Raw genomic sequence first — 25,090 nt, forward strand, 5'->3', positions numbered from 1 at the left:
AATTATATTAAAAAAAAATTTCATAATACTCTAAAATTTTAAAACTCCACCTATTACATATCAACTTCTATAAACATCTTATGATACATCACAATTCTCATAAAATAAAATTACGATACTTTTCAGATTCTATTAAATCAAAAAGTAACTTAAATCCACTTTATAAAAGTTATGGTACGTATGATATTTTTTAAAATAAGGGTGTTGCTAATTTTACACCTTCAAGAAAAAACTTAATTAATTATCAAATTTAACATTTTTTAAATTTAATTTTCAATTTATCCCAAATTAAAATGTTTATAATTTCTTAAAAATGTAAAACTCCCATATATAATTGAAATTTCCTTTCAATGCTTTTGTAATAAATTTCATACTAGTAATAATTTATAAAGAAATAAATTAAAAAACTGAAGACTGAAATATTAAAATACTAAATTTATCCCAAATTTAGTATTTTGACTGATTAATGTATGAGTTTTTATATTTGATATTTTAATAAATTAATAATTTAAATTAATAAATTGACTATTAAGGTTTTTTTTTTAAAGTAAGGGATTAAAAAGGTATGAACTCAAATTTAAATTTATCAGTAAATTATATGTCTTCAACCATTAGATAAAGTTAAGTTACATGACTATTAAGTAAATATTTAATAAATTATAAGATTTTAATTTTAAATTATTTTTAATTTCATGATTAATAAAATTAAAAATATTTTATTTTATTAATAAAAATTTAGGATTTGACCATTTGGACTAAATCATTATTTAGATATTTTAAATGAAAATAAATTTAGATTTAGCCTAAATGTCATGTATTTGTGACAAACTTAAAATAATTAAATTATTTTTATCCTATTATTTCAAATTCATCCCATTATAATTAAATAGATCAATTTCACGTGATATCACAATTTATAAATATTTTTGTAAAATTTTTTTTTAATATTTTAAATTTTAAATCAAATATTTAAAATTTAAAATTTAAATTCAAATTTTAAAATCACAACACAATTTGAATTTATATATTAATAAAAAAATTATCATTTCAATTAAATTATTAAATTAAAATAAATAATTCATAAATTAAAAATTAATGAAATCATTTTATTTTATTATTTAATTTGATCCTTTCTAAAGATAAACATCTAGCTCCATCGCTAAATAGAGTGTTCTTTGCGTTGGATGCCATTCCTACCTTCAAGCCTCTGCCGGTCTCCCTCCCCAAACTGCCTAGCCATCTAAACAAAACATGATGTAAGAGAGAGTGAACACTGAATGGCATGTACCTCTAAACGAAAATATGGATGTTTAGGGAGAAAATTTGTACACGTGGCATTGCTTTATTATTTGTTCACCACCTGTGTTTTTGTGTATTATTTAAATACCCCTTCATTGGTAAGTTGGACGGCGTGAGAAGGACAAAAGAAACACAGCTTAAGCAAAACTCTTTTTCCAACTTCCCATAAAATTCAAAGAAGGATATTTTAGTAATTGTAGCTTGCACTCAAAACATAACAAATCCCTGCATCTTCCTCACTACTCCCTGAAAAGAAATCAAATAAAACGGTATCAGAGAGAAGGGAGAAGGAAACTGAGACGGAAGGAGGGGCTGTGACGGCGCGTAAGTTTCACGTGTTAGATCGTCCCCAGATTTTTCCATTTTGGTGCATTTTTCCAATAACATCGTTCTGTTTTCAGTCGTTGGTTGATTAATTAATTAATTATTTGACCAATTTTTGTTTTATATTGATCAAAATACACTGTTTTTTTCCTTTTCTGAAACCCTAATGGCGATGACTGCGGATTCGCAATCTCATTCGTCTCAATCCCCGCGAGGCGCTGGTTCTGGAGATGGTGTCAACAGTCCTCACAGTAGGAAAAATTTGCCATCTCCGTGGGCTAAAGTTGTGCGGGGTGAGCCGGAATCGATTCCGGCTCTTCATCCCTTGACGTCACCGTCGTCTCTTCTGACTTCTTCCAGGGAGCAGCAATCTAATTTTTCTGATTGCTCCCCTCGTAAGCCGCTTTCTACACCGCTGCCGGCAGCAGATAATTTTGTCGGGCCAGATACTTCGGACAGTAACAGCGCCAATGTGGGTAGGCCAAAGAAGCCAGCTTGGAAGAAACCGTTAAATGGCGCAGCTGAGCGTAGTTCTGTGATGGGAGCCGATTCATGGCCTGCTCTATCTGAATCCACCAAACCTTCTCCTAAATCAATAGCCGCCGATTCTTCTTCGAAGATCGTTTCTGATGGGCCTCAGGTTTGTTTTCATTGTCCTTCTGTGTTTAGCATCCAAAAAGTTTCCATTAACGAAAATAATGAAGTATTTCACTTTTCTTTTTGTTATACAGGGTCTTTTGACTAGGTGAATAAATATGTCATTTGTCATTAAGAGAAATAACGTTTAATCGAAATCTGTATATGCATGTTTTGTTTTAGGGACCTGTAATACCTGATTCGCCTCACAGTCAAGCTTCTAGTAATGCAAAATCTAATTCTGTATCAAACTATGCGATGCCAGCTCGACAGAAGTCCATGAAGCGGGGGGGCAGTGGCGGTAGTAGCTCTGGAGGTGGTTATTCTCACAGCAGCTTTTCTCGTTCTCCTCCGCCACCACCACCACTTCCTATATTTGCAATGTCTCCCAATGGTTATGGGAATCTTGTCCCAGCAATACCGGATCAATCTCCAAGAGACGCTTCATACAGGAGTAACTATTGGGAACCTAGACCAGCTGGGGGGTTTGGACCTCAGCCACCTGTGGTAAATGATCACAGACATTCTTCCCGGAGAGGTAACTTTGGACAACGTGGAGATGGTCCCTACCAGAACAATTTTGGGGGAAGGCGTGATCAAGACCGTGGACATTATGGGAATTTCAGGGATGTTCATGGGCACCCACAGAGATCTCCAAGGGGCTTTGTTAGGCCTCCTCCACCCAATACTGCCGCATTTGTTCCACCTCAGCACGTAAGACCTTTTGGGAACCACATGGGTTTTTCTGGTAAGGTTTTCCTAATGAACATGTTTATTGTTTGATGTGGAAGCCATCCAACTCTCTAAAATGAAAGGCACCCTATCTCTGTTGGTTTTGGGATTGACAAAATGTTAAAAACAGCTAGCTTTTTGCTAATTTTTGCAATTTGATTGATAAGTTGTATTCCAAATAATAATTTGGTTTTGCTTATGATCTCCTTTTTTAAACTCCAGTTTATGGGTGGTAGTAACACTCTCCATTCACTAATACTATACATTTTGTTTTATGGACAAAAATAATTTTATTGTGGATTTGGAATTAATTCATTTGCTCTCTTCAGATTTGGTATATATTCCTACAATGTCATTGGAAACCTTTAGGGTGCCTTTCATCACTAATGGACCAGCACCTGCAATGATTGTGCCTGTTCATGAGCCTCCTTTGTCTGTTATGTTAGTCATTCAGATAGAATATTATTTCAGGTATCTTTACATTCTTGACCCTCTTGCTGTCATGATTAGTAACTTAAATATGTCATTTTCCTATTTTCTGTTGAAAAGTTAACCACCTATTACAACTGTTGTTTGCTTCTTTGCAGTGATGCTAATTTAATTAAAGATGAATATTTGAAGTCAAACATGGATAATCAAGGCTGGGTTCCAATTACTTTAATAGCAGGCTTTAATCGAGTAAGTGAATTTTATTAATGATCTTGAGGATCATGATATTTTACCTTGGGGCATAAATTGTTATCCTATACCATAAAATTGGCCGTGTATATTGTTGTAATTTCCAATTGAATGCTTGCCTTGGTCTTAAAACAGCAATGAAGTAATTTCTGGGTCGACCATTTACATTGAGTTTCTAATATCCCAATTGTTTTTTTGCTTCAAAATTCATCCTTTATATACTTAAAAGGTTATTGTTTGTAAAACTTCTTGCAAGGATAAAGTGAAACATTCCTTTTGACCTAGAAGTTTGAGTTGAAGATGGCACATGTCCTTTATTCAGTTGGTTATTCTTTTTGTTTGCTTTGACATATTGCTTTCACATAGCTATATACAAGTTTATAACCAGAATCAATTAATTTTTCTTTTATTACTTGAAGTGGCAAATCGGATAAACTTAGGTTCTGTTCTCTATTATTTCTGATAAGTTAATTTCCACCTAAATTTTCAGCAACCTCCATCATCACCCTCTCCAATTCCCCCCTCGTTCTCCATTTTTCTTTTTCTTGATTTATGGAAGTAGAATTATGCCTTTATCATCAAAATTAATGATGAAGTAAGCTCCTGGTCATTTGTCCAATTGGCGCTATCTTAGGTGTCTCTTTCAGTATTCATTGGGTTTTAATGATAAAGGTTTGAAAAGAGGCTGATTTCATGAAAGTTAAAGGTATGTTCATAAAGGTGAGAAATTTTTCTTTGCTGGGCTGCATGGTCTACTTTTTCCTCTAGTAATTCCCATTTATCAGATAGTGTTTTGTTGAGGCTGTTTAATGCTAGAATGAGATTTTCTTTCTAGAATTTCTGACTGATGGATTCACTCACCTGATTGAGCAAAAACTGTGTCCCAATGAATCTTAAATGTGGATTCCTGGGAAGATGCATTGTGGACAATTGGATTTATTAGTGGACAAAATTCTTGTAAGACATGGGGGATTAGAGAAATAGGTTGTAGAGATAAGCGAAATGTTACAAAATATTTGACAAGTTTTTGTTTTTGGTGTAGACAGCAGGCTAACAGTTGTTTCATTCAGTGTTCTATAATCTGTGATGATCAATTTTGTTCATTGAAATAGCAATTGTAGAATTCTTTTGCTCTCTCTATCTACTTCTTCAAATCATGCTAGTGTTACTGGTTTCTTGTTGGATGATTTAATTAAATGCTTGATTTTGGGAGGATCAATCTTCTCAAATTAAGAAAGGCAGTTGGTTGAAATCATTGATATGGTAAAGCTAACATTTTTTAATGGGTTTTTAAGAATCAGGAAAAGGGTTTTTATGGCATGCTACGAGGTGGGCTGGAGATGGATTTATGTTTTTAGGTCTTGTGAATCATGCAGAGAGCTTTTCAAGTTTGTGAATTTATGCTTAGCAGAATATCTTTGGATTCAGAATATCATTAATTATTTGTGAACTTCTAGAAAGAGGTTACATAATGTGGGCTGCAAGCACATATTTTAGCGTGTAAGCATAGTTGTCCACAGTAGAAAGAGTAGCAGGATTGGAGAACTTTATCTTCACTTTGCATATGTTTGTAGAACTTCATCTTCATTTTGGAGATAGTGATTGAAGTCTAGGGAAGCTGTACTGGCTTTACATTTATATGGAACTACCAGTTAATTTTTCACGATGTATTTAATCAATGCCCTTCCCCTCATAAAAAAAAGGAATACATGATGTAATACTGAAGATATGACGTAGGTAAGAATTTGGGTTTATTTTAATTGCTGCATGCTTGCATCCGTGTATTTATATTTTCAGGATCAGATACTTTGATTAATTTATGGAACATTAGAGCTTAAAATAAAATAAAATTTGAGGTGTAACAAGCCTTTGTGTATTATAGATTTGCATGATGTAGGAGTTTTGGACCCAAATGGATTTCATGCTCTAAGCTGTTTTGAACTTCTTCTTGAGCCTACCTCTAGCATGAGTAGGTTAATGGCAAAAGCTGTCTTTCAAAGTACTAATTTATTCATGATAGGACATTATTAGGAAATGCTTATGCGTAATGGAGGAATTGTTTTTGCCTTGTGTATGACTTTCAAATAACTGTCATCTTTTTTATGTCATTTTTACTACAAGTGGATATTCTTCGTGTTCAAAACTGCATTTAAGTTCTATGTTAGTGTGGTGCATATGCTGGAGTCACCAATCAAACTTGTTGGTTTATATTCTAGTACATTTATTTTCACTTAATTCCTCAAAAAAGGGACATGGGTGAAGTATTGGTGAAATATTAAGGTTGTTCCATTGGACCATTGCGATTTATTGATATGGGTTTAAACTGCTTTTGCAGGTTAAGAACATGACTAAAGACATCCAGTTAATATTGGAATCCTTGATGACTTCAACTCTTCTAGAAGTACAGGTACTTTCATTTGTTATAACATTATATAAAAATATCAAATCAATTTGTTTTGCTATGTGTCAAACTGATTCCAACCCTATAGTTCTGAGTTTTACATGAATTAAACAGTGAACATTTGTTTTTTAGCTTGCACATTGATGTGCTATTGAAATTTAGGGGCTCTTATTTCAACAATTTGGTTTGATTGAAATATTGAATGAAATTTTGATTCAGGGTGACAAAGTGAGAAGGCGTAATGATTGGATGAAATGGATACCTAGTTCTAGCAGGATTCCTACTGACTCAGGCCTGCAATCCTCGAATGCACCAAGCCATGATTTGCTGACGAAGTCGTTTCAAAAGATGACAGTGGAGGAAATGACCCCTAACCTACATAGCAGGACGTTCAAGCCATCTCGTAACCCAGAAGATGCTGTAATGAGTACAACAGGGTTGACATTTAACCCAGAAGATGCTGTGATGAGTTCAACAGAGTTGGCATTTCACTCACAAATCTCTCAACGGGAAGGTATTGACGATGCAAGTTCAAGCTGAAACCATACAGTCTATGCAACCCACCATATTTAAACACAATCCTTTCTGCAGTTGTTTTTAGGGGCAAGGGAGACGAATGCTGATTGGAAGGTCAGATGCAGCTTTTTATTTAATTTTTATTTTTATTTTGTCCATTGCTGTGCCTGGTTTTGACAGAATTTGCTGAGGCGCATGGAAGAAAAACAAAATAAGAAATGTGTAGGTATTTATTCAAGGAAAGCGAAAGAAAGAAGGGGAAAGAAAGAACTTAGGTTTTTAACTGGTCTGAATTGTAATGTCTTTGGTTTTTGTATAGCCTTTTTTTTTTTTTTTTTTTTGGCGTGGATGATTATATTCTTCTTATGGTGGCATTGCATGGATGACAATCTCAGCATCTATATATATATATACATTCGTTTTTTATTTGTTTGTTTACCATTGAATACGATTTTCTCGTCATTGTACATATACAATTATATTTTGCAGTACTTGCACTATTTCTCCATTGAGTTCTTATGAAATCCCATGAGACATTTTTGAAAAATTTCTGAGAATTCTGTTATTTGATGGGAAGGTTGGTTGAATTTTAATGTTTAAACAGAAAAACATTGTAGAGATAAGGATTCCTCTACCAAGTGGGGACTAAACAGTATTGTCCCCTAGTTTCCAGCTTTTTTTCTTTTTTTTCGAAATCCTAGTTTCCATCTACCTGAGCTAAAGTTGGTATACGATTATAAAAGCACCATCCCTCTCCTCTCCTAGCCCTTGTTTGGATGTGTGGAAAACAGAAGGGGAGAAAAATAAATAGAGAAAAATAAAAAATGATTGATATTTTTTTTTATTTGAAAGAGAAGGTTTAATAAATAAAGGTTGAAAGGTGACTTTTTTTTATTATTATTTTTAATTTAAAAAGAAATAATAAAAATATGAGGAAAAAATATATTTATATATTAAAATTATAAATTTATTATATGTGTTTTTTTAATTTTTTCTCTTTTTATTCAAATAAAGAGAAAATAATAAAAAAATATTTTTTATTTTTAATTCTTTATTTTTCATTTTTCTGAAAAATTTCCCAAACATAGTGCAAGTCTCTTCAACCTGCCTGTAAAGGCTATTAGTACGATTCGAACGTGATGGGGAATACGAGTGCGCCTGAATTTATTAGCTGAAGCTAGAAGACGTGAGCTTGGGCAAATTGATGAACTTTTCCCTTCAGAGTTTGACAGCTGTTCGCTACAAGCATCTTTTGACTAGACTCCCTCTCGCTTTGGACAAAAAAATGAATCATTGTTATCGCCTTATTACCTCCAGATTGTATTGCACGATTTTTAATTTAATTTAATAATTAAAATATTTGAATTTTGAAATCTGATTTTAATTCAAAAACAATTTTTTCCAATTTAATTTTAATTCAATTTTAACTTGTCAGTTTCGGTCCAAACTCTGCCCGTATCTACTCCGGAATTGGTTGGATCTTTTTGCACGGTTGCAGAACAAAGCCGGCGCTGGTGTTGGCGGTGTTGTTTTGCTTGTGAATGAAAGAAACTGTCGGCAGCAGTGTTATTAAATCAGGTTTAGAGATTGATAAGAGAAAAGGGATTCAATTAATGATTTAATTACTGGATCATTAAAAAATAATTAAATAATAAATTATTAAATTAATTCAATTCGTTGTGGCCTTGAAAAACATTTTATGAAGTTTTAGATTTAATCTCCTTGTTGATAATAATTAAAAATATATATATACTTTTATTAATAAATTAAATTAATTGGATCACATTAATTTATCGATCGATTCACTGATATAATTTATCAGACCAATTGAATTATATTAAATTATTTCTTTATACAATCAAATTGTAAATTTGAAGCAATTTAGAATTCAATTCATTAATTTATTAATCCAACCAATTTATCTATACCAAATTTAATAACAGTGGCTGTCACTGGCGCCAAAGTGAATGACAAAAAAAGGAGGTCATTTCTCGCAGGCAAATATAACCATTAATATTATCCTAGGTACCCCCACTAAAGAAACACATCAATCACTAATGGTTGCTGTGTGGTGGGTGATAAAATCTGAGGTTTTAGTGCATATCTTATCATGGACACGCCTCTCTGATTATTCTGCTGGGCTGCTCTCCTCATCATTCTTCTCGCTTAGGGTTTTTTTTGTTTGCCACTTGCAATATTTGAAATGGATTTTTAAAATGTGCAGTTTCATGCGCTAAATAGATGTTTAAACTCTTAATGAAATCTCTGTATGCATTTGAAAAGGGTTAGTCTGAATACAAGTTAAAGCGACATCATTGTAAGTTATCAGAATCAACAACCAACTGTTCAAATCACCAATCAACAAATGCCACCATCTTTCTTCCATTTGTTCACTTTGTGCTCTCAAGATTAATTATGCTCACCAATAAGACGAGAAAATTTAACTTGCGATTGATCAATTATTACTTCCACTACATCACTTACAACATTAGCATTTGACTACAGTATTAGCTCTCACCTGAGCTCTTTCTAGCAACTTGCTATATTGAAGCAACCCACTAAACACTAGCCTCCAAAATTTACGTCATTAGTCCTTGCCAAGATGAGCTATATATACACACATAAAAAAAAGTTTTTTTAATGCATATTTGTTGAATTGCAAAAGAAGCAAAAAATATCCCACCTGCTGTCATCTTTTTTAATGTTCATTAAGCAGTTAAACTTTGAAGGATTATTTTCCAATTGGATGACTTTTCACATAACTAAAAATAATCATTTTGAGTTAAATTTTGAATAACAGTCTATCACAACTTGATGTTGGAGATTTTTGTGCACCACCCAACAAATCAGAAAGAGACATCTCTTCTTTCTCCAGTTCCAGTGTCCCTAATTGCTTTCCCCTCTCTCTCTCTCTCTCTCTCTCTGTGATCATGCGGTCGTCCCCGGAAAGAAACGACAATAATAGTAGGATCTCTAGCTCGCCTTCAAAATCATCCTCTACGTGTTCCTCTCCTTCATCTCATCAGGCAGTAAATACTTCATCAGCAAGAAAGTCCATGGAAGACGTTTGGAAAGATATAAACCTAACCTGCCTTCAAGAGTGCCCCGCCAGCCACACCAACCACCACCCTGCTTTTCCCGCTGGTGTGATCCTTCAAGACTTCTTGGTGAGACCCTTCAACAAAGACCCACCAACTCACTCCTCTGGTAGCAGGGTCACTGATTTCTTGGATTCTTTAGCGCCAAGACCTGCCACAACGTTGAGGTTGAATTCTGGGTCTGATTTAGAAATTCTTGAAAGCAATAGTGTCCCCAGAAGGCCAAATAACCCTCAGTTGCATAGTCATGCGAGTGTTGACACATCCTCATTTGGTTCTTCTCTATTCTCTCCCTTTGGTGCTCTGGGTTCTTCATCGGTGATCCCTTCCATTTGCAAGAAAAGGCTTCAAGAAAATCACGGCAACAGTAGCGATCGGAGACATAAAAGAATGATCAAGAATAGAGAATCAGCTGCACGGTCCAGGGCTAGAAAGCAGGAATCTCTCTATCTCTTACCCAAAAAAGATGTTTTCTTTACTTCATGTGATGTTTTCGTAACTTTATTTAGTGTTTTACCCCCTTTTAAAACATGTTCAGGCTTACACGCAAGAGTTGGAACTAGAAAGAGCCCAGTTAACTGAAGAGAATGCTAGGCTTAGAAAGCAGCAACAAAAGGTGAAAAAAAAAAAAAAAAACCCTGAAGGATGTTTTTGTTTAATTTCAGTTTCTTTATTTGGAATTTGCTTATCCCCTTACCCGTAACAAAACACATCCTATTGGTGGATTGACAGACAATGTTTGTGTTTTTGCAGTTCCTGGCAGCTCCCGCTCAGCTTACAAAAAAGCAGAGTCTGTATAGAACCTCAACAGCACCATTTTGAGAAGTAAGAATATATATATATATATATATATATATATATATATATATATATATTATACAGCAATTATCAATCTTTTTTTTTTTCCATTTCTTTCCTTCCATTGACTATGATGACAAATTTCCATTAAAAGAGAAATCCAGAGACTATGTTTGAGTGAGATGTTTTGAAATCTAATTACAATGGGGCTTCATTTTCTATTTAGATACATCTCTATCAAGCTGTCCAATAACAAAGCAGGTGGAATAGAAAAAGACGGCCAAGGGAGAAAGAGTTGTGTGCGTGTGGATCCCAAGCTACACGACAAACTGTGGGCATTTTGTTCTCTCTTTTTCCCCACCAAAAATATTATATATAAATGTTATTCCTTGACTTTCTTGTCTGTTTCTAGTACTGTGTGGTTTCTTTTCTCTCCTCCAACTCCAATCACGAGGCTTTGTTGGGGAGAAGGAGAAAGACTTGTAAAATATAAATGCTTCATGAGAAACCCCATTTGATATTTTGTTTGGCTATAAATATCTATATAGATACATGGGTTTTACTTTTCTTATAAAAAAGAATAATATATATATATATATATATATAGGTGGGACATGTTTGGCTATCAATATCACCTTATCTCTGTCTATGATTATTGGTTTCTTCTTCTTCATCCTTTTCTCCACCTGGTAGGTTTTGATTAAATTTAGTTATTATTTTTTGTAAATTTCAGTTTAAATTAAATTCACTAGTTTAAATTATTCCCAAACATGGCAAAGCGTGAAGCTCATGCTTAGTGGATGCACGTGGCACAGTGAAAAGCAATCCAATTACAATGTACCTTGAGAAGAAATGTCACCAATCCCAAAACCCTGAAATGCACGTGATCCTTTGCACTCTGTCGCGTGACTGCTATTTTGTTCCTAAATTTCTTTCTTCTTTTATTTTCCATAATTCCAACCAAAGGGTTAATGCCAAACAAGTCTCTCTCTCTCGCCTTGCAAGCAATGGGTTTTTCTTTCATTAAATTCCGAGGTGCCAGCCTGTTTTTGTTGGCCCAATCATATTATTAGTGGGTCCATCTTTATATGAGTGAAGAAAGGTTCGACAAAGGTTTCAGAGATTTGGGCCCATTTTCTATGTGATAGGCCCATTTCACGTAGAAAAATTCCATCTACCTTTTTATTTTTTAAAAAAATTTACATTAATAAAATGACATTTTATAAATGAATTTTTAATATTGTCTAATTAATATGTTTAAGAATATATATTTTTAAAGACAACTTCAATAATAATTAAACAAAATTATATGGCGTATGGGATATGGAGTAAGAGCTTAGGCTATTTATGAGCCAATAAATTGTCGTTCTATTGGGACTAAAGACAGTGAATGCGATTAGTGATAGGGCATACAGAATGGGTGGCAATGGAAGGAAGGAAGGAAGGAGAGGATCTCATTAATTGTTATACCTTATCTTTGGTAACTAAAATCAATAAATTATTATAGGGGTGTATTAGTGGCTAAGTCACTTACTTATTGGGATAATGAGTTCCTTTTATAAAATCTTCTCTAATTCAACTTCCATAAAATAAATCACTTCATACGGCAAAGAATTAAAAAAAAAAAAAAAAACTAATCCAATTTAATTGACAATGCAATTTGGGTGGGTGGCCTCATTGTCTAGTTCACTTTTGATTCAATTTCAATTTGATTCTAGGTATTATTAAGTTATAATAAATTTTTAGACTTATTTATATAGTTTTTAATGTAAAAAAAATTAAAATATAAATTCAATATAAAATTTAGGAAATAAAAAGAAAAGAAAAGAAGTTTTAATTTGAGTCTGTTTCAATATAGAATTATCATCTCAAATTGGCTGATTCTAGGCTTGGTTCAAAGGACCCTAAATAGATCCCCTAATTCTGATTCAAAGCCGGTTCAAAGTATGAAATCATTGGCTCAAACCGATTTCAGAGTTGACTCAAATCAATCCTAGTCTAGTTCACGGGTCGAACCTCCCTTACCGGGTGGGGGTTGGTGGATATGAATTATTGGCAGTGGCGCACTTTCATTACTAGCTTTCAAGGAAAATTTTGGTATATTAATGAATTTTAATTTAATAATTTTAAAATTGTAAAATTAAAAAAAAAAATTAAATGAACTAAAAAAAACTCAAGTGGAATTCAAAGATTGGAAATGCAATTTGGCCATTATTATGCATGGAATGGAAGATTCTTTTCCCCCAAATTCTAAAATTTAATCATTACATTTGTCTAATACATAGAACATCAAGTAATTTGTTGCCCAGGTAGATTCCCAACCGAAGTTATACAGAGCGAACATGATTATGTGCCATTTTTTTTTTTTTTAAATCTGATAGAATTTGAGATATAAAATATATAATAAAATTTATTAATTAAAAACATAAATATATAATATTTATGTATTAATTTTATAATAAATTAAATTTAAATAAAAATTTTTCGTAGATGATTATTTTTGCGAAAAATGATTGCCTCTATCTCAAAAGGAGCATATTTGCATGATATCATAAGCTGGCTAAATAAAAGCCTTCTCATCCGTCAATTTTACTTTCAACTCTTCATACATGTGGGATCATGTTCATCATGTCATCGCTTTCATTTCAATTCTTTTTTATGTTATCAAGGAAAAAAAATTCTTAAATATGTTGATTATTATCTCAATTCAATTTCTGTTTTTTTTTTTTTTTAATTTAAAAAAGTCAAATAATATGTAATTATATAATGTGAATTATATAACTAGTTGGCTTTTCCTTTCAAACTTTATTAAACATTTTAATAAGATTTATTATGCTAAATCATTTCTTATTCCTATCATATCATGATAAGCTTATTTATTTTCTTATTTTGTATAACTTTAATATGCTTAGTTTTTCATATTGCTAATATATCATACTATAATTTCATTGCAGAATCTGCTTAATTTTTCATAATGATGCTTGTTGATTTTTACTACAAATAATTTTGCGAATATATCCTCTTCAATTTTATAAGAATTTAATTTAATTGATTTTTTAATTTTCAAACGGGAAATCTTGATGAATTTCTTGATATTGAAAAAAGGACATGACTTTCCTTTTTGCAGGAAATTCAAACTAGGAGAACCCCTTCTGACCATAGTTAGGAAATTAAGCTACCCATCTGAATAGCATGAATGCTTCAGTTGCTCAATTTTGTTACCTAAATTTTTGCCTTAGGCCCTCATAAATTTTAGATACATAGAATGGATCGCATGAAGTAGTGAAACTTCTTCTATCTATATTACCTATCTCCACTTATACTATATTCACCACCACCAGCTGGTAATGGTAGAAGATGAGCAATGGCGCACTATGGGTGGATATCAGTGTTAGATTGACAAGTGTGCAATTACGTGCACAAAGAACCCACCATTTTTGGGTATTATAAATATCACTAACTTGGCTGGATAAGAGCTCTATCATAGACATAACAAGCCATGCATCACTAAACCAGAGAGAGAGAGCTTCCAATTCAATCTCCTTGGAACAGTTCAAGCCATGAACGGTCTTATCATATTCTATCTCTTATTTCCCTTGTCTTGTCTGATAGAAACAGGAGTTGCAGCTGCAGATAAGGATGGGGTTTACATTGTTTACATGGGAGCTGGCAAAGGTTACTTGGAAAACGATTACGTCCAGCTTTTGAGCTCTGTGTCAAAAGGGTATGCATATCGGGAATATTTATATATCCTTCTTGTTATATCACTAGCAATTTTCATTTTCTTGGTGTACTTATTGGTTATTCAATTTTCTTGGAATGGTGATTATTATGCCAGGAAAAAGAATGCTATATTGCGCAGTTACAGGCATGGATTTTCGGGTTTTGCTGCTCGTTTATCAGAAGCAGAGGCGCAATCAATTGCTCAGAGACCTGGAGTTGCATCTGTTTTTCCTGATCCTGTCTTCCAACTCCACACAACTCGTTCATGGGATTTCTTGAAGTATCAAACTGATGTTGAGATTGATTCCAATCCCACTTCAGACTCTAGCTCATCCTTTAATGGATCGGACACGATCATTGGAATAATCGATACAGGTGAGCCTCAAGCCCTACTCAAAACTCACAAGAATGGTTGCGGTTATTCTATTTTCTAACAATAATAAAGTGGAACTTAGGCATTTGGCCCGAATCAGAGAGTTTTAGTGACAAGGACATGGGTCCAATTCTATCACGCTGGAAAGGAACTTGTGTAAAAGGTTACAACTTCAACTCATCCAACTGTAACAGGTAAGTCTGTTCTTCCAACTTGAACATGAATTTGATAAATCCTTCTTTTGTTCTGTGTTTGATTGTTATCTAAGATTTTAAGTTCACAGAAAACTAATCGGAGCAAGGTTTTATGGAAGCGAAGATGATGAAATCTATCAAACACCTAGGGATATGATTGGACATGGCACTCATGTAGCCGCAACTGCAGCAGGAGCTGTGGTCTCAAGTGCATCATACTACGGCCTGGCTGAGGGAACTGCGAAAGGTGGCTCCCCAGGGTCAAGGATCGCTGTGTATAGAGTATGTTCACAGAATGGATGCCAAGGCTCCAGCATACTAGCAGCATTTGATGATGCAATTGCAGATGGCGCTGATGTACTATCAATATCACTTGGTTCACCATCCTCATTTGCGCCCGATTTAAACAAGGATCCTATTGCCATCGGAGCATTCCACGCAGTTGAGAATGGGATCACCGTTGTCTGTTCTGCAGGGAATGATGGCCCTAGCTCAGGAACAGTTGTAAATACTGCGCCATGGATTCTGACGGTTGGTGCTACAACCATTGACAGGGATTTTGAGTCAGATGTTGTGTTGGGTGGAAACAAGGCAATAAAGGTAATGATACTTCTAACAGGAACCAAGTTTCAATTCCTTAGTGAATCTATCTATAGTTTGAACTTTTCTAGAAAACATTTGTCTAATACTACCATCAACAATGCACCATCAGATTAATTGATTATATGGTTAGAAGTTTCCTATTTCTCAATGTGATTTTATCATGAAAGCCAGGCTTTTGGTCAAGCCTATTTAACATTAATGTTGAGCTACTGTTGAAATAAAACACAACCTTAAATATGTTAATTATAGGGCATTAAAAATTAGTATAAAGTTAAATTTAAAATATTTTAATCCAAAATAATTAAATATTTTTTTTTATCATTTAAAATAATGCTTTTAAAATACATTAATTGAAAATGTTTGGGTTTTTCACTTCACTTCAGGGCGAAGGTATAAATTTTGCTAATATTGGAAAAGATCCAGTGCACCCTTTGATATATGCGAAGTCAGCCAAGAACACTGATTCAGCTGAAGATGAAGCAAGGTATACGATAATGCAGTCCACAATGAGCATATTTATAGCTTGAAAAACTTGATGAATGCACACAAAAAAAGGGTTTAATTATTTTTATGAGCCATGGAATTCTCTCATGCACTAATATTTATATCTAAAACATGCATTGGTTCAGAAACTGCAAGCCAGGTTCCATGGATAAGGAGAAGATCAAAGGAAATATTATACTCTGTGATAATGAAGATGGTGAATACTCAGATTATGAGAAGAAGGGGGAAGTTCAAAGCTTAGGAGGAATTGGTCTAATTTTGGTTGATGACAAGACAAAGGCCGTTGCATCCACTTACAAGGAATTTCCGATGACCGTCATCAGTTCAAAGGATGCTGCTGAAATTCTTTCTTACATAAACTCAACTAAGTAAGACAAAAGACTATTGTCTTGATCTGAAGTTAAAGATCAGCTGCAGTGAATAGAAACTCATTTAAGTGTTTCAAGCAATTTATAGTTGACAAATTTGAAAACTTACACAGAAATCCAGTTGCAACTATCTTACCTACCACAGCAGTGACAAAATATAAGCCTGCTCCAGCTGTTGCATACTTCTCAGCTAGAGGTCCTTCTTCCATCACAAGGAACATCCTCAAGGCAAAGTCTCTTATTCCTACAATCCGATTGCATTCCGGACGATAATTTCTTTGCAAATATCACCAAAAGCTCAAACACAAATAAATTTTTGCCCTGTTTTTGTGGCTTTGCAGCCTGATATTGCAGCACCAGGAGTTGACATAATTGCAGCATGGATGGGCAATGATACACAGGAGACTGTTAAAGGAAAAGAACCCCCACTATTTAATGTGCTCTCAGGAACTTCCATGGCATGTCCACACGTTTCAGGAATTGCTGCAGCAGTCAAATCCCAGAATCCCACGTGGAGCCCATCCGCAATCAAATCAGCCATTATGACCACTGGTTAATATCTTAAAAAAGAATGTAAATTGAATAATTCAAGTTCCCCCCAACGCATAACTTTCTTTTTCATTTTTTTTTTTTTTCTGTTTCTTGCCTACAGCATCTCAAACAAACAACGTTAAGGCCTCTATAACGGCAGATTCAGGTGCCATAGCCACTGCTTATGATTATGGGGCAGGAGAAATAAGCGCAACTGGACCACTGCAACCGGGGCTAGTTTATGAGACAACTGCCATTGACTACATAAACTTTCTATGCTATCATGGATATGATACATCCACAATAAAAGTCATCTCGGCAACTCTTCCGGATGGTTTTACTTGCCCCAAGGATTCAAGCTCCGATCTCATATCTAACATCAACTATCCATCCATTGCAGTTTTCAACCTCGCTGCAAATCAGATTAGGAATGTAAGCAGAACTCTTACAAACGTTGGCGGAGATGGTGCCACATCATACACTCCAATGCTTTCTTTGCCTCATGGACTAGGAGTTGCAGTCGATCCAATGGAACTAAAATTTACAGGGAATGGACAGAGACTGAGCTATCAAGTTGTTTTCAATGCACCTTCACCTCTGGACGATGTGTTTGGATCAATTACTTGGACTAACGGAAAATTCAAGGTCCGCACCCCATTTGTTGTAAGCAGTAGAAGTAGTAAGAAGTGACAACAATTTGTGGCAGTGGCACGGGTGCACGGATGTAATTTACAATTAATAATGGCTGCTGTAGTACATTAACTCCACAAATTAGTATGAACTGTAAAAGCCAATTAATGCTGCATTTTCTTTTTCAGTATATGCTGACGACGCTATCTCAACTCCACCTTTTAAAACCACTAACATCGGGGGCACTGGACCTCCTTCAAATCACACGAAACTTGAGCTTAGAATGGCTTTTTTGCCATTATGATCCAAATTCCCTTTTTTCTCTATCCTGGAGCACTATCATATGGCATCTCCAGGCTATCTGCCCATTTGGTTCACAAGTTACCAAGCAGAATACCAATGGATGACTTTATGTGATCCCAACAACCCTTGAGCTATCTTGTTCACATTAAACAATTGTTGTAATGCACCGTGTCATAACAGAAATATTGGATCACAGAAGACAACATTAGGCAAATTAAAGCACAAACTTAACAAACAGCACAAACTTAACAAACAGGTTACAACCAGACATCAGAGTTGGTGATTGTTTTGGGTAGGGAACAAGGCAAGTAAAATAACAATTGTTTGCAAAGTAGTAATCCGGAACACCCATGTCCAACATAAAAGGGGAATTAGGAATACACTTTCCTGGCCTTTCACTCAAAGGCCCATTGGTTTTCTCGGCGAACTTCCTCCTCTTTCTCAGGTGTAAAGTCATTCCTGATGTTGAAAGTCGCGCAAATTTCCTCTGGAGTTTTGCCCTTGATCATGTCTGCTGCTGTCTGACAAGTGTGATCCAGCAAGCTCTTGATGTTTAGATATTTGGCAGCCTAAAAACCAGACAACTTTCATGTCAAAACAAGAACCCTTTTTCCAGTGGAGTATTGAAAGGTTAAAATCATTGCCACATCACAATCATGACACAATTTGAGACAAATTCAAGCAGACAGCACATCAATAAAAGCAATTTGCTCACAGAATTATTAAGCATTGTCCTCTTTAGGAGGATAGTTGTTTGGCCCCTTAGCCTGCACTTGATTGTTAGTTGCACATTGGAAACTATAGTTTAACTTATAGAAGCCATACCTTACACCTTGAAGACAGCTCACACACAACAACACTTCTAGGACAAACATTTATTGAGAAAAATATCAAGCATCGGCAGCACTGCTACCCTTTCATTTCTAGAATGCTCATGCATCTTTCTTCAATTCTAGTTTTCGCAATTTCAATCCACTGGGAGGTTGGGGGCACCTCAATGCCTCGTCTTTGGACTTCCCCTGCAATTTCTTGTATGATGCAGAAGTCTCAAATAGTGTGTTGCTCCCTGAGAGGGAGTAGCTGCCAACTGGCGATTCACACAACCACCAATACCGCTACCATACTACTTGGGAGCTATACTTCAAGCCTATGGGACCTATGAAAGTAAACTGAGGATACAGCTTACACTCTAATGAACAAAGCAAGGAACAATTAGACAGAATTAATGTGCACTATGCACTCATTCATTTCTTCCCTCAATCAGTTAAAAAGAAAAGAGAATATACCGGAAAAAAGAATTTCTAGAATAATTGTCTAATCTTTATCCATGTCAAAAACTAAATTTTAACATTCAAATAAAAAAAAAATAGCAGATAGAGTTTAGGTTTAAGAAGAGTGGAAATAGATGCAAGCATCTATATTAAACCAAAAAAAAAATAATTATAATCATCTCTAAGTCACAGTCAAACCACCCAATTTATTTATTGGTGAGAGTTATGTGCAGAGTAACAAAGAAAATACCAGAATTTAACATCTTAAACCCAATATTACATCTTAACAGAGAGCAATATAAAGGAATAAACAGATGTAAAGGAGGGTCAAGAAACTTCAGCTCCGACATTCACAGGTGACAATCCAATGTTCTAGATGGAAAATTTTCTTATTCAACTATTGGGACTGGCATTATTGCCAGAACAAGTTTTATTTCGGCGCTTACAAAAAACCCTAAAACTAGACCTAAAATGCTTAACCCTCGTCAATTTTCTCAGCTAAGAAGCAGTACAGCCAGAAACAACAAAGGCTTACAAATATGCAAGATATAATTTCATTCCTTTTAAACACATATCTAATCAAAATAAAAAAGAGAAAAAAAAAACCCTAGCAATAATCACCCATAAATATCACAAAAGATTTCAAAACTCGCACAATTCCATATCCAAATAATGCCATAAATAATGATCTACGAATTAATATAACAAGAATTAAACAGAAAACAGACCAGGATGAGATCGAAGAGAGTAGCCTGATCAACTTTGACGAACTCAGCGTCCCAGACCTTCAACTTGTCATCAACAGAAGGACGATCATCAGACTTGGAGGTCTCGACATGCTTCTTACAGTACTCAATTACCTTAGAGAGAATTTTGCTGGTGACATTAGGCAGAGGGATACCGTTATCTGCGCAACTGACCTCTATCGCGTCCTTTATCGTCTGCGATTCCAGAGCCACCGCCTCATCCACCTCAAAGGTCTCTCCGTCTGAGCTTTTCAAAGTGATTTTCTTGCCTGTTGACATTGTTACTGTGGCCGGTGGTGATTCTTCTTCTACCTCTGAGATTTCTGATTAAGCTTTTTCCTCCTCTTAGTTAGGAAACCCTGAGTCCCTACAGATATAACATGCGATTTTATGTTTTGAGAGAGAAAAGCCCGAGGTGCGCACGCATAGAGTGCCTATTGGACAGGACTAAGTGGCCTTTGCTAGGCTTTTTAATTTTAATTGTTGGGAAATTCAAATTGCAAACGAAAATGGAGAAAAAAAATATAGGTTTTTGTTTTTTATTTTTATAATTTTATAAATTACTAAAAACTATATTTTTATATATTATAGCTAAAATAATAGGTTAAAAAAAATCAAATATTATAATTAGATTTGAGAAAAAAATTAATAATAAGTTGTATTTTTCTTTAATTCCAATTTCCATAATGTAATGTAACGTTTGAAATTTTAAATTGGGTTTGAAATTTAAAATTTTAAATACATAAATTTAAAATTATCATATTTAGTTAATAAAAAAATTTTAAAAATAATTTTAAATTTAACGTCTAACAAAAAATTTTTTATTCCATCATCAAAAATTCAAATTAATGGATTCAAATCATAATTTGATTAAAAAAAAATCCATAAGAGTTTTTTTTTTCCTTATTATATGAATATTTAGTCTTCTCCAGTAACTTGTGCCATAGGATTAAATCAAAAATAGCATAGCTGCTAATAAAACTGCTTCCCATTGATTTTATTTTCCAGAAATTGCACATATTAACAGTGTAATAATGATTAACTATCTGAAAATAATTTTGAATTTCCAAGAAAAGAAAAATAGAAAAGAAAAGAAGACATCAATCAGAAGGACCAGTTCGACCGAAGCATGAGGGCAAATATTCTGGCATTACTTTCCACTGCATATGCAATGCCTGGTTTTATACTGAATTTGTTCCCTAAATTTAATTTTAGGTATGATTCGGCCTGCAAATGGGTCCATTTACGGGAACCCTCAGCCATCATCCCACTTACACACATACGCCATCCAGATTCATCTTCAGAATCATCGAACAAGTTGACAGCCCATTGTAACGGGTTGGAATTCGAATTGTTCATTTCAATCCAACCACTAATTGTAGTGTTCTCATCAAGTTCTGTCTCCACCTTCACAACAATTGATCCTGTTGAGAAAGTTTGAAGGGTGTTTGTTTCTGACAATGGAGCAGATGCTTCGACCATTGTCTCAGGAGCTTTATGATGCTTCAGAAAGGCCATGGGAATGGCGAGGGCTCCAAGCTTGGCATGGTGACTAGATGATTTTCGTAACTGGTGGACACCCAAAAGTGAGAGTTTTATTCCTCTAGGTAGTTGACAGACAAGTCCGCCGAATGTACTGAAGCACCGCCCAATTCCATCAGAACATGGTTGCATTCCAAATCCAGAAACAGACTGAGCCATTGAAGCAGTCACATTTGATTTTCTTACTTTCAAGCCAATTGTACTACCATTAGGCTGATTCAAGAGTGGTGGCCCAACACATGAAAGATCAGTCAGGCCCTTGAATAAAAAGAGAATCCTGATTATTTTACAGAAATATTAGAAACTTTATTAGCAGAAGTCCTAGTCAAAGAAAATACACATAGGGATCAAGAAGAGATCATCTGTCATTGACAATGCAGTTCTGACAGAAAATGGAGTTCACAAACTGCATTAGGAAGAGCACCATGCTCCATCAATTAAACTAATTTGTCCTATGGATGGAATCTAATGGTCACAAGAAAAACAGAAAGAAAACTGCCAGAAGGTAAAAGTTTAAATGTCATTTGACACTCAAAAAGGGGTGAGAAACCAGCAACATGCATTCCATCTGTTTAAGATGATCTAATCAAAAGAAGTCAATATTCATGGTAAATGTTCGTGATTTCATCAAATATATATTTAGATTAGAACATAACAGTCAATTTAATGAAATCACAGCAACACAATATAATTGACATATGAACAAAAAATGAAGGTAACCAGCAATATTAACAAATAGAATATACCTGGTTCAAAGAGTTGGTAGTGATTCCAAGATCTCTGAACTGAGCTCCCACTGGGGATGCAATTGCAGAGAACCAGTCACTAATATTTGCTATGTATGATACCTTTGCCAGAGAAAGTGCACTTAGTGAAACTTCGTCATCACATTTTGTAGTTCCCACAAGCTCAGCCAGAAGTGCGTCCTTCTCCCGGATAGTTGTTTCAAAAGTGAACCTTGAATCAATTCCAGTTTTAATTCCTGCTCTACCAAGAGCATCGTGATGCCGCTGATCAACATTGCCCAACAATAATATTGCCCCCAGCACATCAATCTCTCCCCTCACATGGGTACTGGCTTCTTGAAATGGACTTCTCTTGGATGCTTTATAGAAGGAAAGCGTTCGCTCAACCTTGTCTTGCCTGTCCCTAAGTTTCATTAGATCTGAAAATGCTTCTCGTTGCAACCGCTTCAGGATCTCAATCTGAAAACAATATAATAAGAACAGTGTAAAGCTCAAGCATTCAGCTTGTTGTTCCCTATGGAACCAGAAAATTGGTCAATGCAAATTGCAACAGGAGGTACAAAACGAGTTCCTGTCCAATATAACAAATTACACATAAATAGGTGCAAGTTCCAAATAAATGAGACCTCTGCTTTTTAGTGCAAGGAGATAAGAGATCAAAACCACAAAAAAACTTCATGGTGAATTTTAATATTAGTCAACTAAAAATGAAGAGTAATATGTTCGAAAATATCTGTCATATCCATAAGCGTACAAAAGCAACAAGTAAAATGTGTATTTGCCCTGGAAGCAAAACAAATATGCATATGAAACAAGGGTATGGCAGGCAAAACAAATATAGACTTGAATAAACTGAAAATAAGTTAGGCAAATAAGCTATTGATCTATCAGACCAACAGGTACCACTGTTTCGCAATATGAAGAGCTAATTAGAGATAAATAATCCCCATTATCAAAATAATAATTCTTTCTTTATGAGATGATGGCTTTTCATGAAACAGAAATACGGATTGTTGAATTTCAGTTCAAACAAGCTAAAGAGCCCAGGATTGCATCAAGTAAACAAAGAAACTGTAAATTGGATACTCCAAAAAGTATATAATCAGTAAATGGCTTAAAATGGGGTATAAAATCGGAAGCATTTCTACCTTCTCACTAAAGAGATCAACACTTCTCCAGACATATAACCAAATCAAATTAACTGGAAGAAAAACAAAATGTACAAGAACAAAAAGGACAACTTCATACATTATTGAGAGGAAAACAGTAGATGTGATCAATTTCAGCAAGCAAGAATAAAGAAGAAGGGGGTGGGGGCGCAAATTCCAAGTACCGGATTTCGGCGAGTAAAATTTTCCCGGCGATGAAGAAGACCGTCGACGAATCCTTGGCCAGATTTAGCAAGCCCTTTAATTTTGTCTACCAACAAAGCCACAGGCTCCATTTCAGAGAAATTCTAAACGTAAAACCCTAGAGGACCTCTGGAATTGACTAAGGGCAAGAGTGGTTAACTGCTTAATAGTCCTTGTCCCAAAGTCGTTACTATCCCCGATCAGGCTTCGGTCCAGTGCTGATCCGGTTACAGTTCAAGCATTAGATTATTTGAGAAATCAAATTCGAGTCTTATTTATATTGGTTAGTTTTGTATTTAATAATGATTATATTGTAAAATATATTTAAGATAAATTAAATTTTAAATAAAAATAAATTTAATATTTTTATATTAATTTAAGGGTTATTATCATTCTCATTTGAAATTTAAAAGATATTTGCATCCACAAAGTGAAAATGATAATAAACAATCGAAGATATTCAAACAGTCATCGACACATAAGGACGTGAAAATGATAATAAATAATCGAAGATATTCAAACAGTCATCGACACATAAGGACACAAACATACAGATTGCCACATTAGAGACCATTATTGGCTTTCAATATCAGACATTGGCTCAAGGGTTGCAATCTGCAAACAAAATTTAATCAAGCTTGATAAAAAAAAGTTGATCAAGTTTAGATTAGCAGAAAGGAGCCTAAACGAAAGAAGTTTGAAGCTTTTAGATGAAGATTTCTCACTTGTCATAGTTAAAAATTAGCTAGACAATTTCTTTTGTTATAAGCTAGATAGCGGTTATTTGTGTGATTGCATTTTCCCTCTTGTTTTCTCTTCTTATATTGAGTTGTATTTGATGGAAACTATTAAAACCATAAACATTTTTTCTAATACATTTCTTTAGAATTTTTTTGCCAAAAACACAGTAGATTAACTGTTACCTGCTAAACAATTCCAAGAAAACTGAACACTCAAATGCGGGTCCAATGTTTAATTAGTTTTATTTGATTGATATTTGGGTTTCAAGCTAACAAAAAGATTTTCAATTCTATTGTCTAAACTCCAGATATTAAATCTGTTAGGGAGGAGAAAGAGAGTGGATAAATGACTATGCCAATGATCTACAGGAGTCAAAGTTATGGAGAAATGGATGACCTTGTCCCCAGAACTTAATCATAAGTCAAAGTTGGATTCTTCATTTCTGGTTTTGGATTATGATGCTGTATAACAAAATAGTGGTGATTCAACATTAGTAAGAAGTGCAGAACGATAGTATCATTGTATGTTAAAGGAAACAGCAGGATTAATCGCCATAATGCTTTTTGTTTAAATTTTGCAGCATTTTTTTGTTGCTCACCAAAATCTTGGCATTTAGGTGGCAAGAGGGAAGTCGGTTCAATAGGGCCTGAGTTTAGAGATACAAAAATAGTTGTTACAGACTTCACTTATAAGTGTCAACTTTTAAATCAATTTTTTTTATGATATTATATCAAACCAATACTTTCATACTAATAAATTCAGAGTTTAAATTATAACCGTTTATATTTATTAATTAAATATTTCATTACAAATTAAAGTGAGCCAATGTTTATTATCACTTTAAGTTTAATGGACAATCGAATGTAAAGTGCATTAGAATTATAACATTGTTTTTGTGATTCTCACATACAAGCTTAAGATTTTGGAACAGTAGTTTCTTGACATATGAAACCAACCAAGAAGAACTTTGATTATACATTG

At 34.4% G+C, this 25,090-nt stretch overlaps 5 protein-coding genes and 1 long non-coding RNA gene across 7 annotated transcripts; 3 read left to right on the forward strand and 3 right to left on the reverse strand.

Annotated features, from left to right (window-relative positions):
• The first annotated feature begins 1,484 nt into the window (after positions 1-1,484).
• Positions 1,485-7,012, forward strand: LOC110655915 (la-related protein 1C). The gene is made up of 7 exons (XM_021812419.2): positions 1,485-2,263; positions 2,443-3,007; positions 3,321-3,462; positions 3,579-3,669; positions 6,005-6,076; positions 6,290-6,584; positions 6,662-7,012. The coding sequence occupies exons 1-7, from the start codon at positions 1,790-1,792 to the stop codon at positions 6,691-6,693; spliced, it is 1,671 nt and encodes a 556-aa protein (XP_021668111.2). The 5' UTR covers positions 1,485-1,789; the 3' UTR covers positions 6,694-7,012.
• A 2,236-nt stretch (positions 7,013-9,248) lies between these two features.
• LOC110655917 (protein FD) lies at positions 9,249-11,002 on the forward strand. Its single transcript, XM_058130772.1, has 3 exons — positions 9,249-10,300; positions 10,438-10,509; positions 10,709-11,002. Exon 1 carries the CDS (start codon positions 9,517-9,519, stop codon positions 10,264-10,266), a length of 750 nt encoding a protein of 249 aa, XP_057986755.1. The 5' UTR covers positions 9,249-9,516; the 3' UTR covers positions 10,267-10,300; positions 10,438-10,509; positions 10,709-11,002.
• Positions 11,003-13,912: 2,910 nt separating this feature from the next.
• On the forward strand, positions 13,913-17,598 carry LOC110655914 (CO(2)-response secreted protease). Its single transcript, XM_021812418.2, has 9 exons — positions 13,913-14,206; positions 14,321-14,580; positions 14,661-14,772; positions 14,862-15,372; positions 15,759-15,859; positions 16,005-16,247; positions 16,361-16,475; positions 16,589-16,799; positions 16,900-17,598. The coding sequence occupies exons 1-9, from the start codon at positions 14,043-14,045 to the stop codon at positions 17,466-17,468; spliced, it is 2,286 nt and encodes a 761-aa protein (XP_021668110.2). The 5' UTR covers positions 13,913-14,042; the 3' UTR covers positions 17,469-17,598.
• On the reverse strand, positions 15,918-16,524 carry LOC131171280 (uncharacterized). Its single transcript, XR_009141854.1, has 2 exons — positions 16,384-16,524; positions 15,918-16,290 (listed from the first exon to the last, which is right to left on the reverse strand). It is a non-coding gene; the product is annotated as an uncharacterized LOC131171280 (long non-coding RNA).
• A 318-nt stretch (positions 17,599-17,916) lies between the features above and the next one.
• LOC110655919 (SKP1-like protein 1B) lies at positions 17,917-20,186 on the reverse strand. Its single transcript, XM_021812427.2, has 2 exons — positions 19,711-20,186; positions 17,917-18,280 (listed from the first exon to the last, which is right to left on the reverse strand). The coding sequence occupies exons 1-2, from the start codon at positions 20,005-20,007 to the stop codon at positions 18,107-18,109; spliced, it is 471 nt and encodes a 156-aa protein (XP_021668119.1). The 5' UTR covers positions 20,008-20,186; the 3' UTR covers positions 17,917-18,106.
• A 508-nt stretch (positions 20,187-20,694) lies between these two features.
• LOC110655916 (uncharacterized) lies at positions 20,695-23,593 on the reverse strand. Of its 2 annotated transcripts, none has more exons than XM_021812422.2 (3): positions 23,350-23,593; positions 22,017-22,475; positions 20,695-21,528 (listed from the first exon to the last, which is right to left on the reverse strand). In XM_021812422.2, the coding sequence occupies exons 1-3, from the start codon at positions 23,458-23,460 to the stop codon at positions 20,833-20,835; spliced, it is 1,266 nt and encodes a 421-aa protein (XP_021668114.2). In that variant the 5' UTR covers positions 23,461-23,593; the 3' UTR covers positions 20,695-20,832. The 2 variants fall into 2 exon arrangements, with proteins under 2 accessions (XP_021668114.2, XP_057986756.1); XM_058130773.1 differs by lacking the exon at positions 23,350-23,593 and adding an exon at positions 23,265-23,279 and having other exon boundaries at positions 22,017-22,587.
• Between the last annotated feature and the right edge of the window lie 1,497 nt (positions 23,594-25,090).

This window comes from Hevea brasiliensis, chromosome 12 (assembly GCF_030052815.1).
Source record: "Hevea brasiliensis isolate MT/VB/25A 57/8 chromosome 12, ASM3005281v1, whole genome shotgun sequence".
In the NCBI taxonomy this organism is placed as follows: Eukaryota; Viridiplantae; Streptophyta; class Magnoliopsida; order Malpighiales; family Euphorbiaceae; genus Hevea; species Hevea brasiliensis.